A 14,462-nucleotide genomic window follows, 5' to 3' on the forward strand; every position below is an offset into this window, starting at 1 on the left:
CGAAGGCACAGTTGACTCAAATCCCATTGCTAGCGGATATTAGATGAATTTTACCCCCGTATTATGTTATAACTGACCAAAACCTAGTACGTTTGTTTTACAACTTTCATTCAGAAGACGCGCAAGTTATTGAGTTACTGAATAAACGAGAAAACGTCTGCATTTTTATTTCAATCGTTGTCAACTCTTTACTTTGTGATATTTGAAGACTACATGTACTAAATTCAATTTATTGGATCTCATCACCATTATGCAATGGTATATAAAAATATCAAGACAAAAAGCTGTAAAGTTAGAAAAAAAAACTTTTAAAAAAAACGTGTTATTATTAATGTGAAGTATGGGCATTCTAATGAAATTTTCCTAATGAAAGTACGGAGTTTTCTAAAGGTTTGTTTAAAAGTAAAGATAGTTTTAATATTTATTTGTTTAAGTGATAAAAATTTGATTCTTTGCTCACATTGCTTCACAGTTGAGTACATAATGAAATTCATATCCAATGTAAACATGTACATGTATATAGCTGACCTTAATCACATATTCCTAATTACAATGAAAACCTTACGTAAAAATAAACTATTGCTTATGGTACACATTTCTTTGAACTGCTGTTTATCAAATTGAAATTACTGGCATGTGATTGTCGTTGTTCATGACCCTTCTTTTATTTGGTGAAATTGTGCTGCACGTGCCGTGAAACAATGTACCGACGAGTGGTAGGAATAACACAGGTGTTTATATACAGGATGTCGAGAATTTGGGCGTTTCATAAATAGGTGTGAACGTCTGCAGGGAAGTCTACATACGGATATGAACCGAAAACACCAACGTATCATTAAACAACAATTACAAGAATTGAATGATTTATAGCTAATTTCTAAATAAGTAATGGGGTGAGGGCATGTATGCTGGCCAAGCGAAAGGGTTTTTTGGGTGAATCATTTCGGAAATTATTTCTTTGTTTTATCACACGGAGGTACAGGTGACATCCACGGAGATGCACGGTGGCATCCACGAATTTCCTCCGTGGACTTCAATGTCTAGCTCGCGCGGAAAAATAGGACTTTAAAGGTGCCGACAATTTTAAAGGTCCACCGTGTTTGGGGCAAATTTGTTCCACCGCGTTGCGTGGAACACGCATAAAACTCGTGTCGTGTACTGTATGTAAACAGAAACATTGCACGAGTTTTGTGTACGTAACGAAAAAAATGTGAGTACTGTATCTCGCTTGTAACTCAAGAACTGATATTCAAATTTTGGTTAAGCATTAGAAATATTTGAGTTAAACATTGTAAACAACAAAAATGGAAAAATAGAATTTGAAAATTTTCAGCTCACATCGTGTCCATACCCCTTTAACGATTTTTTCCCCCACTTAATTCTTTCATCGCCGGATTTTATCAAAATTTTTCTAAATTTTACCAGCCTATGAGGTGTGATTTTCTCGCAAAGGAATTGTTTGGAAATATGTAGTTGCTACAGTTCCCGAAAATGTCCGGCCCATACATTTGGTGCCTGCATCAATGTTTCTTGTGCTGTTACTGTATAGCGTTTTAGGAGCGGGCAACTTGGGGAGGCGATGTTGAGAATGTCTTTATAAACGTTTTAGATCCACCCAGAAAAAAAAAATCGGACGAGGATTTCCCAGTTCATGACAATTTAATTCAGAGATTTGACGCGTTTATGACGGACATTTGAAAATGGCAAGTTCATAATTTTATTCCTACCCCATAATACAAATTTCGTGAAGATCGGACAACATTGAATAATTGAAAGCGTTGGGCAGGAATATCATATAAAGAAAAATTTCAATGAGTACTACTGGAAATGTCAACATTTTCAGAACCCCCTGGGGGAATTGAGCAGGAGTTAATTATTCTTCAAAGCCCCCCCCCCCCCCCCTGAAATTTGACGTGCATTTGGTGGAGAGAGAGAGAGAGAGAGAGAGAGAGAGAATCAATAAAAGAACAGCAGGTAAAATATAGGCCCTACATGTATTCTAGCAAAGTTGAACTTCCTTGAGTGTTTGAAATTCGCTGTAAAATTAGGTAGACGTGCAGGGCTGTCTACTTGTAAAAGTTGTTAGCCCTGCCAAAGAAAGACCTACTAGCACTGAGAAAAAAAATGCATTTTTAAAATTTACTTTTACATGTATTACTAGTGAATTAATCTTCTAATGAAGTACGATGGACCTAATTCTTTACTAGTAGATTATATTTTATTGAATTGCGGTAGAATATACAGTAAAATGTACTAAATTGACGAGGTCTGTTCACTTTATTATAGGTACAATAATGAATTTGATTCACCTAAATTTTATTTGCGGATATTTCATCACGTCCCGTAGGACGTCTATACCTGGAAGTTTATTCGCCCGTGGCAAAATGTATCGTTTCGGGCGGTCGGGCGCACGGTTATTTCAAACCCTGCACCGGGCTCAAGACTCTAAATCTAAATAGACAAGAAACATTGGTGCACGCACCAAAGTTATGGGCCGAACAAATTTCCAAGAGAGTATCATTGTTTCCATAAACTAAAACTGTCTCGTAAACATATTGATTGGACAAGTGTCCAAATTCGACCCATTAACATACAAAATGAACAGTAATCTGTTACTCCTTAAAGATCTGTGAACTACGTGTATGTCCAGTAGGCAAAGGTTCTCCAGTGGACTTTTTTAAAGAGCAGTCTGAACCTTAACCTTAAACCATTGTGACCTCAGAATAATGTGTTTATATGCTGCTTTACGTCTCATTCTCGAATTTTTCACTCTTATAGAGACGTCACCTTCGGGTGAATTGAGCAGTGAGGGTTCTTTATCGTGCTAACGCCTATCGTGACACAGGACCATGGCTTACAAGCCTCATCTGAATGACCTCAAAATAATAGATATGGGTTATTCTGCTCCTTGGATGTTATAAGTTTGATGAATATTTACAATGTTCATTATTGGAAAATATTGAGCTTTTATCACTTGAATATATTAAGCAAACATTTTCTAATGTGCAAAATAATTCAACCAATGACTGTTGCATGAATACTGCATTAATTTAATTTCACACTTTCCATATTAAAACTGTGACATTTAATTTGGGTTATCCAAATATCATAACCTTTCGCTATGAAATAAATCAGATTTATTCAAGATTGAAAATTTTATTGGCACAACCTGTGACAATATTTAACAAAATAGTATAATGCAATAATCAAAACATTCTTTAGCACTCTTGGAATTATGCATTTTTCAAAAAAAAAAAAAAAAAATGACGCCACCTCTATAAATAGGTCAGCAGATAAGCGCACGTGACCTGTGTGTTACACACACACAAAAAAAAACAAAAAAAACAAAACAAAACAAAAAAAACAAATGTTTAAAAAACACCACCGAATTACTTTACATACAAAATGAAAACGTATCATGATAATCAGTAACCCAACTTAAAAAAAAAATACACACTCATCCCGCAGAAACTCATACACTTCTCAAATTCTTATTTCATAGAATGGGCCGGCTCGTGCCGGCCCATAATCAAGAAAGTGAAGTTGTTCGAAAATTAAATAAAGTAGCAGACGTTTTAAGTAAATGTGCATAAAGTTAAAAATAAGTATAGTTTTAAAACGCGTTGATGTTTTCGAGGGGTTATTTGGCTTGGGAAAATGAGTATTTCTATGTGTTTGTGGGTGTGTGTGTAAAATAAACATAGATATATTGTAAAATAGAAACAATTTTGGTTGTAATTCTGGTTAGAATCTTAAGACATGATTAAACTATATGAAATAAAAAAAATAACCTTAATGGTACTCAAAAATAAAATTATACTATTATATTAGTTTATTCAATGTTACCGCGATCATGCGATCGCAAAAGAAGAAAATAAATCCAATTATTAGCCGCGCGACATGATTAAGATATATAGCACAATAAATGTATACGTTTATATATACTGTATTAAGAAATTTTGCGATATATATTCTGTAAAGAATTGATTATTTTGCCCATACATATTTGATTTCCCCTTCAAAACCAGGAGTCGGTTACGTTGTTTTGGATTACTTTTGATGTGATGCATGAAAAGTTAATGGATAACGTTGTTGAATGACGTCACGAATATTTGCAACGTTATTTGTTAAAAACTGCTGCATTGGTGGTTTTTATCAATCTTTGACATCTTTTTCTTTGGAAAACGAACTCGATTACCCAATATTTTTTATAAATATTTTTCAAAATGTTTTTGTTTCGCTTTGATATCAATATTATCAAGATGAACAGCACCAAATTCTAAGTAGTAAAATGCAATGAATAAAGTTAATCACTATTATTTTGCATATAATGCAACGGAAAACAGTGTGGCTACTGTTAAAACAATGGTATGTTGAAGACATAATTACTAAAATATGTGCTGTTGAATGACAAACAATTTTCACAAAGTAGTATATACATTGTCAAGGTACATAGGTCAAATTTTCAGGTGAGATTTTCGAGCGAGAAGAAAAGGTCGGTAAACCCGCGACCTACATTAACAGTATCATAATGAGTCATTCTTACAATAGAAGATCGAACAACGATATCAATTGTTATGAAATGTTTTCATTCTTCCATTACATTAAAACTATTTCATAAGGAAATCCCCATCTTATATATTAGAATAGGATGCATTCATCCTTTCTTAGAAAAGTGTTCTAATATTTCATTCCCTCCAATACTTAGCAATTGTAGCAAAGTTTTGAAAATTTTGTTTTGATATGCTAGTAGTTATTACTTGTATATCCATACAGCATCATTGCAAACCATGCCTAGCACTGAGCAATGTAAATTGAGCAGAATACACAGTGAATGTAAATATTTAGACTTTAAGGTGTACTCAAACATATGGAAGGTCAACACCGAGAATCATCGTAGGTATCATTTGCAACTTTCAAAGCCTTGCATCTTTCCGAAATGATTTGGAAAGTTTCTTTTAATCCTTTCGCGTTGACAATACATGAATCGGATATACTTTCATCAATGTATATCAATTTTGGATCAGTGATACGTAAGTAAGATAATATGATTAACAATGATCAAAGATAACAAAGTATCAAATTTACCATCAATGATTGGAAATAATTAGTACTAAAATATAGCAAAAACCCGAGTAAACTTACGTCTTTTAGACACCCTCTCTCTTACGCTACTGAATCTGTCATAATCACCGTCTCTGTCCTCTCTCGGCTCCACCATGACGTGTCGTATTACGTCTATCCCCAGTTGTGTAATAAGCAACTCCTCCATCCTTTCCGGTATATACAAGCATCTCTCCCCTTCATCTGGAGCATGCCACGAAGTACGGACGTATTCCAACAACGAGTTCACAGACGACAGATTGAGGTAGTTCTTATAGTCCTTGTCAGTCTTCAGACAATTCAGAACAAAGTAACCCATCACCTGATGGCGGACATCTTCCGATACAAACCCCACAGTCCCACTATTACCATCTCCATTCATTGTTAACACCTTGTCGTTGTACACCAGATCTTTAATCAAGTCAATAGCTTCAGTGGTTCTCATATCATGGTTTAATTCCCTTAAAGAAGGAAACGCCCCTAGGATTTGTCTGTGTTTCTCCTCCCACAAGGCATTTACTCTGATGCTATAGTTATCAGAGATCAAAATGGAAACTAGTATGCTCCACTTCTTCTGGTCAGATACCAATTCTGTGAATCCTATTATACATATGAAGTATTTTTGATATATTAGCGAAATAATAAACGGATTAAACTAATCAGAACATTGATTTGTTTTCCATCTAAGGTATGGGGATTTGATTTAATGGTGCACAACTGCATTAATTGAATAGTAAGCTGATGTCACACGTTTAAAACTGACCTTTCTCAAATCTTCCTAGGATTGAATATAATGATACAAATCGTACAGCTTCCTCGTATGAAATTCCATCTGCCCACGCTATAGGGTCTAGGTTCTTCATCCTGCACCATTCTTGTATAAACGTCTCAAACTTCGTATTAGTGAACTCCATATGGAACCGTCCAACACCGAAACCTATGTAAAATGAAGGACAATATTATACTGTAGTCCACTAGACATTCCATTAAAAATATTGATATACAATTCCATCCTTGAACGATCACGTTATCACAAATACGCACGTACATATGTGCGTTAAAGTTATAATACATACAATAATAGTAACCAGTATTTGTAACACATAAAACAGTTATCTTAGTTTAGGAAGCCAAAGGGCTAAACATATTGTGAAAACGCAGCCATCGCTTAATTTTTCACCTGTTATTAATGTAATGAAAGCGAGAGTGCTACATAGCGTGTTAACCACAATTGCTTCTGAATTAACAGATTATCATAACGTCTCATTTGTTTATTCATAGTTGTCATGTGGAACATATCAAGAAAAAACATCTCATCTCTATTTGTATTCCGATTCAAGATAAAATAGAATTCAAAACGGGACACTACACGTACAATGCATCTAATATAGATACATGGATTATCCTCATTGCACTTGATAAGTGTCATACAAGCGTTTCAATGTCTCAATGCCCAAATATTGTTTCACAAACTGCGTTGGAACTCCTTTCATCTCAACGTGACTACAGATATGAAATATCCTTATCCAAATTCCGGACCAGCGAAAAAAAAAAGATTATGGCGATGAAAAAGTGAAGATCTCTCTCTCTCTCTCTCTCTCTCGTTATTTTAAGATAGGCAGGCTAAGACACAATCATGCTGCATGTTGTTTTATTCGTTGGAAAACATAGTTTCATAGCATTTGTCTTTAAATCCGTTTAGTGATGAAATTAGTCCAATTCCACACGACATCCGATAGCTAAAAATGTATTGTATGATTTAAAAATAGATACATTAATATAATTTCTAGCTTACATCGATATATACAATATATATATATATATATATATATATATATATATATATATATATATATATATATATATACAAAATTTGTGATATAACTCATTTTTTTTAAAACTACCTCCACCCCAAGACACTATTTCACAATATTCATCACGAACCTCTTTACATTCAATGATTTTAATATATGATAAAACTCTGATAAATTAAACTAGTCTAATAAACGAAGCTAAATAAAATTGATAATACATATTGTAAATGAATATTATATTCTTTACATAAATAAACACGACATCCGGGTCTTTTAACACATTCCGCCGTAAAACTGGGGCAGATATATCATATCTGTTTACGATAGAAACTTATCAGTTTTTGTCGATATATATTACCTTTTGAGTTATAGTTAGGCGATATTCAGTCCGCAATGAGAACGTGTTTTACCCGAGATACCGGTGTTGTAGCATAGGCTTTCCCCCCACATAGACTTTCTTCCCTGAAAAAATGCGCCAGGGATAGATTTTTCCCCAAAGGGGGGTGCGGCGCCTAAGCATATACCCCCCCCCCCCCTATGTACATGTACAGTCAGTATAAAGTTTTCCCCTCGGCGGAAAAACTGTCCCGGTATAGAATGTCCCCTTCTTTTTAAATATCTGAAAAGTAAAATAGATGCACTGTATAAATAAAGGTAATTTAATTTCCCCTTCTCGTAGTAAATAACGGAAAAGACTTAAGATGTCTGAATGAATTTTGATATATCATTACACGATTTGAATAATTTCCTTTAAAAATCCCATAAGATGATGATTGTGATAAACCAGACCCTGCTCAAAATTTAAAAAAAAGACTTCCTGGGTCTAGATAATAAGAGAGTTCCAGTAATAGAACTGGAAACGGATATCATAGCTAAAATGTAAGAAGGGGAAAAAAGCGTACTGTCATTTAGGGGAAAATTCTATACTGGGACGGTTTTTCCCAGGGGCGGATTGGGCCCGGGTTAATTCTTCCTAGGATGGAATTCTATGCTAGGTCCATCTTTCCCGGAGGAATATCTACCCCAGGCCCGTTTTTTTCGGGGTTGGGGGTGGGGTCTATGCGGGGGAGGGGGATTCTATGCTATACAACACGGCTTCTGACGTATTATTCTCTATGCATGTGAATTATTGCAATATCACCACCTTTTTATTTCTTTTAAGCAATGTGTATAGTCATTATTATCACATAATTCATTTTTATAATAGAAATAAAAATATGTCCAAAACACTATAACATATACACCTTTCTATGTAAAACTTATACGGTATCAATTTTGATGCACCAGATGCGCATTTCGACAAATAATGTCTCTTCAGTGATGCTCAACCGAAATGTTTGAAATCCGAAATAACTATGAAGTTTTAGATCTAAATATAGCCAAAAACAGCGTGCCAAACAAGTGGAGCCAAATTCGTCCAAGGATAAGAGCTATGCATGAGGGAGATAATCCTTAATTTTGAAATGAATTTCTAAATTTTATAACAGCAATTAAATATACATCCGTATTTTCAAGCTAGTAACGAAGTACTTAGCTACTAGGCTGTAGAGACCCTCGGGGACTAACAGTCCACCAGCAGAGGCCTCGACCCAGGGGTCATAATGTAAAACTTATACGGTACCAATTTTGATGCACCAGATGCGCACTCAGTAGCTACACGGTGTCTCGCCCCCTAGCCCCCTAGCCTAACTCCACTCTGATTTCTTTCGTGAAATACGTGATTTTAACCCATATCATAGAATTTTCTCTCTTTGTTTTGTCAACTTTGATGAAAATTCATATGAATATCTATATCGACATAAAAACTCATTTGAAAACGATAACTTTAAACAAAATAGTCAGAAGGTAGACAGTGAAACAAAATTACCATTCACAGTTTTAAATTATACTATTTGCTAAATGAGTGCAAAGTAAGTCCAAGACCCAAGAACCTGTATTGTGTTTATATATATATATATATATATATATATATATATATATATATATATATATCTTGTTAAATTTAACTATGCTCCATACAATGTATGAGAGATTCGGGCGCTAAATGATATTTTCAATACCACATTTTTAAGGAAAAGATTTAGAAGATATCGCAATTTTTATGTACGTATGTAGTAATGAGAATATTTGCAACAAAGTCATGAAAATACTTAAAAGTATACATGCAATATCATTATAGAATATGTTGTTTACATTCTATTTAGGCTGTAACTTTCAAAATACCTATTAAATTGAACTGGTTCTGACTGAGAAGTGGCTATAACGGGAATTCTTGCACTAAGAACCGGAAGGGACACTAAGATCTGGGTCAAACATTTAAAAAGCCATATCCGGGTCAAAGATTTAAAAGCCGTTCACTAAGTTCATGATATGCACTCTCGACGATCGTATGCAATGTTCACAACAGATCTAGAAATAAACTGTATTATCGTCTTACATATCATTGTGCCTTGTTCTGAACACATTTGAGTGTTGTAAGTGGATATTGAATTATCTTTTATTATCAAAAGTTCTGAGAAGTCAACGAGTCTTTTTTTACTCGTCGGTATTTACTGGAGGAGAGCGAGATCCGATTCTCTTTTTCTTAATGTACTTCCACCAATCTATAACATATCCAGGGGTCCGTGTTTGTCCAACTCTCTATTTTGTATTGCTTACAGGAGTTATGAGATTGATCAGTGTTCGTTATTTTCACCTTCCATATATTGTACCATAGTTTAGCATGTTTTCTTTTGTTAAAAGTGTTGGTTATCTGTAGATGACCCACACTTTTCTTCAAACCCCGCCCACAAACTCAAAACAACAACATCACTATCCACTGTATGAAGTTCTTTCAGATCAAAATTGTCAATATACATGTAACTAGCTCAGACTAAGTTTTCCAAACAAATATCCGCACTCAATCTCATTTGAAGTTTGAGACAAGACAATATCGTCAATGGTTTCGTCCCAAAGACTTTTTTATTTCCATATTCTCCTCCATGTGTGCGAACAAGCTGAGAAACACGTGTAAGTAGAAATACAGGTATAATTTATAAAGATTTTTTCTAAAAGACCCAGTCACGTGATAAGAACGCGTTTGAGAGATAAACTTGTTTTGCGGACGGGGTGAGCAGCGGTGGTCAATCAGACTTTTTTTTCACTTACATTTCACCGATTTTTTTTAATTGATTGTATATCTGTTTTTGGCTATATTTAGCTCCAAAACTTCATAGTTATTTTGGATTTCAAACATTTCGGTTGAGCATCACTGAAGAGACATTATTTGTCGAAATGCGCATCTGGTGCATCAAAATTGGTACCGTATACGTTTTACATATACATGTAAATGTTTTTCAGCGAAATTAGTCAAAATATGTACATGTATTACAATGAAAAATATAAAATAGGATTTCTAAAAGAGTAACCACCATCATCAATTAAATATGTTGCTAAAGTTTTAAACAGAAAAATTCACAAATATGGGTTCTTAGAATTTTAATTACATCTAATTTCAATTCTTTGAAGCAAATGCCGGTAACAGAAGTCGTAAAATGAGTAAATGTGAGAAATATATATCAAAAAGTAACAGTCCTAACATTTATATGCATTTCAAAAACATATATATTTTTTTAATAATAAATGATCATACAATTTTTGGTGATAGAAAGTCATTTTAATAGAGATATATGGTGTAATGTAAAGACAAAAAAAAACCAAAAAAAAAAACCACACCAAAAACAAGAAAAAAACAAAAAACACCAAAAAACAAAAAACAACCCACACCAAAAAACAGCCAAACAAACAAAACAAATGGCATCATATTGTAAACAGGCGACCACGTTTCCGAAAGCAATAATAAAATATAATACATAATAGTAAAGTTGAAAACTATGGTACAAGTCACTTACCCCATATAATATTGTTGATTATGTTCAGATGCCCGATGGGCGTGGTCATAATAACACTCGGGAGCTACGCCCCACTTTTGTCATTATGACCACGCCCATCGAGTATCTGCACATAACCAACAGTATTGTATGGGGTAACTACTACATACATTTAAATAGGCCCAGTAGCCGTCTCTTGCGGTTTATATTTCATAATTCATATATTTACATGAAACATTGGTGCAAGCACCAAATTTATGGGCCGGCAAGATTTTGGTAAATGTAAATAACTACATATTTTAAGAAAAGGTTTTCCAAAGAATTCCTTTGTTTAAGTACTTATGCTACATCAGAGATATTTGATATGGATAAAAATTGGATGATATGTACAACAATATTTTGAAATTAAAAACTTTCTTTACTTTATATATTAAAAAAATGCAGTTTTATTACTCGTTCACACGAAGAATTTGATTTGCATTAAACCTAAGTTAATGCGAATTAATCTGATCCGCGTTCACACGGAGATTTTAATGCGCATTAGATTACTTGGAATTAAAATTTACATCGCGATTTAATGCGAATTAAATTTACTTCGCATTAGCTCCGTGTGAACACAAAGCGAAGCTAATTCGCATTAAATGTACACACATGCGTAATGGCAAATTTGGGTCACATGCATCATACCGTGGTCAGCTAGATATATTAATGTTAGATTTGTGCGAAAAACAAACACGACAGCACTCCTTGTGTGTAGATCAGTTACATGTACATGTAAACTGTAAACATGTACACTATATACAGGCCTAGTATTTTGAACAATGGATTCTGTATCTATCCAATATTCAAATATTTATGAAAATAATTTTCAACAATAAAATATATCCTTTAATTCATTTCCCACGCCCTTTAGGCCTAATTTAGAGATGCATGCGAATTTGATGCGCATTAGTTTACTTCGCATTAAATATTACCGCCGTGTGAACGCTATTTAATTCGAATTAATTTAATGTGCATTATTTTACTTCGCATCAAATTTAATGCAAAGTAAAATTTAATGCGCATCCGTGTGAACGAGGCATTAGTAGAAAACAATCGGGAAGAAAAAATAAATAAAACCCTTGCTGGACTCGAACCCGCGATGTAGAGTTCAGTAGCCAACGTAGCTCTCTCTCTCTCTCTCTCTCTCTCTCTCTCTCTCTCTCTCTCTCTCTCTCTCTCTCTCTTTGTAGTCACAGTGCTTACACACTGAGCTACTCAGGTAGGCAATGATTTTAAAAAATGAATAGACAAATATTGCTCATATTTATATTTTCATCTATGTTTTAAAAGAAAGTCAGCCATTATGACGATGTAGAGTACGTCCTAGCTAAAAGGTGCGCGAAAATTACAACGCAAAGGCTGGCAGAATTTATAGAAATTTCGTTCAAATCCAAAGATGAACCAACTAAGTGAAAAGAATCGTTAATGTTATGAATTAACTATTTATTGGTAGTCAACAGTCAACAACAAGCTATACCCGGTTTACGGTTGTACGATTGATCGATACAAAAATATGTTTGTCCGATCAATCGATATACTTCGCCTCAATTGAATAAAATTTCTTTTCTGTGACGTTGCACGTGAAAATTTCTGACATTGGCAGTTTTCGTGAAGTCGCGTGGTAAGAACTTTATATTTCAATAAAAATACTTCTAAACAGGATACATTTTTTTTTATACTGCGTAAGTTATTTCCCCTGCCAGCTAATTTGTTTTCTGTAATATATGAAAAATAATGTGACTGTAAAATAATTTCAGTCATTGATTTTATTGATGTGTCCATTCTGTGATTTTTTTCGCAGGCAGTGTTGGGTTATGATGTAATAAAATATTTAAATATTAGTCCTTTACTTATTAAGATCTGAATCAAGATATCTCTAGTATATCATCAATTCTTCATTATTAATTGTAATGCATATTTTGAAGTTTGGAGAACAAAAACACATTTAGATATGCATATATTACATGTGCAACCAGCACATGTACATTTCATTGGCGAATCTAGAAGGGGGGCACTTTTGATTTTGGTTTAAGAGAGAGAGAGAGAGAGAGAGAGAGAGAGATTGGAGTATGACATCTATATTTTTCAGGGAATATCAATACGGAATTGATTATAGGATACAAATACAAATCTAAGTTCCAATAGTTAGGTGAGGAGGGGGGTGGTAAAAACTCCCGTAAGTCTATGTCATCCAACATAGTTTTTCCACAAAATAATTATCATTATTTTCCAAATTAATCAAATTCAGTTTGAAGAGGAGGGGGGGGGGGGGGGGTGTTGATGAAAGCTATTTGTGACACCCTTAACAATCAACGTTGTAAATTCGTTTGTCATTTCAAATTCGTTTTTAAACAGTGCTTTTATTTGGAAGCCAATCTATATAACCAAATGCAAACGATATGAAATAACAAAATACATATCATGATATCGACAACCTAATCCTCTGATTCACCTCTCTCCCTCGAAAATTTTCTAGATCCGCGCCTGGACAATGTCAATTACATGTAAATGTATATTATATCCGTATCTTATGTAATATTTCCGTTGAAATTTGGACTGGTTTGTTTGGGTGGTTTTTTTTTTTTCATGTGCAATTCAATATTTCAAAAATATGTTGTTTTTTTTTTAATTTAGATCAAGTTTTAAAGCATTGAGTAGCTCGACCTACATTTAGTTACGTAGCATTAAGGGGTGGAGGTAGGGGCTAGCCTCACACTGTTTTCGGATATCGTTCTTTCCTCCTACTATTAAGAGTTGGCCATTTTAAAGTTCGATTTATAGGCTGGTTCCTAACTTTCTTCAAAAATAATGAATTGTAGTGGAAATATAATCAAACTAACCAAAGTTTTGGAATGAAAGATCATCCCTTGTCCCTTTACCCCAAAAATCCAGGATTTAGAGCTTTGATTTCATTTTTGAATTTTGCATGATAAGATTTTCAGACAATTGAGAAACCAACTTCTCCTTCGGGTGCCCCCCTGAGAAAAGCAACAAAAACAAAACAAAAAAGAAAGAAAATGTAACGTGCCTGAATTTATTTACAGCATCACACGGTTTCATCGTGCTTTTCTTTCCAGGTGTTTTTTTTTTTTTCTTTATAGATTACTTCTAAAATTCTCGGGATTCATATTGTATTACAATCTGGACATAAATAAACATTAAATACGGCTTATACACGCCTCCCTTTTCCCCCAGCCCTACAATCTTGACAACAGTTCACTCAATGTCATGCTCCAATTCAGGGGCAGATCCAGAGGAGGTTCCAGAAATGGGCCCCCCATCCCCCACTGCTTTCGTCAGAAAAAAATGCTAAAACAGGTAAAAATAACGCATTTTGGGGGTAACCCCCCCCCCTTTTGAATGTCAGAATTAATGGTAGAAGCTCCCCCTGTCAAAACTTCCCTGATCCGCCCCTGCAGTCTGACATGTTATGACCATGTTCAGTTCTCGTGTAGTCCGTGTACGTGCGGCTTGATGGCGTGGTGTCTAGAGCATACACCGCTTGTCAAACATTATTGATTTTCTGTCTTCTAATTACAGAATGCCTTGCTATGCGAAATGTATAGTCCAAAGGTCTTGACATTCAAAATCATAGTCGAAAGTACCATGCATTATCTTTTTCGTGGTCGTAAAA

The 14,462-nt window shown here is 34.4% G+C and overlaps 1 protein-coding gene across 1 annotated transcript in view; it reads right to left on the reverse strand.

Moving 5' to 3' along the window:
* The window catches only part of LOC125677879 (uncharacterized), a 102,693-nt gene that overhangs the window by 62,525 nt on the left and 25,706 nt on the right, over positions 1-14,462 (reverse strand). Inside the window, exons 5-6 of the mRNA XM_056159125.1 lie at positions 5,867-6,040; positions 5,146-5,703 (exon numbers count right to left, since the gene is read on the reverse strand). Coding sequence (XP_056015100.1) covers positions 5,146-5,703; positions 5,867-6,040 — 732 coding nt within the window. The remainder of the gene's footprint in view (positions 1-5,145; positions 5,704-5,866; positions 6,041-14,462) is intronic.

Source organism: Ostrea edulis, chromosome 3, assembly GCF_947568905.1.
Source record: "Ostrea edulis chromosome 3, xbOstEdul1.1, whole genome shotgun sequence".
NCBI lineage: Eukaryota > Metazoa > Mollusca > Bivalvia > Ostreida > Ostreidae > Ostrea > Ostrea edulis.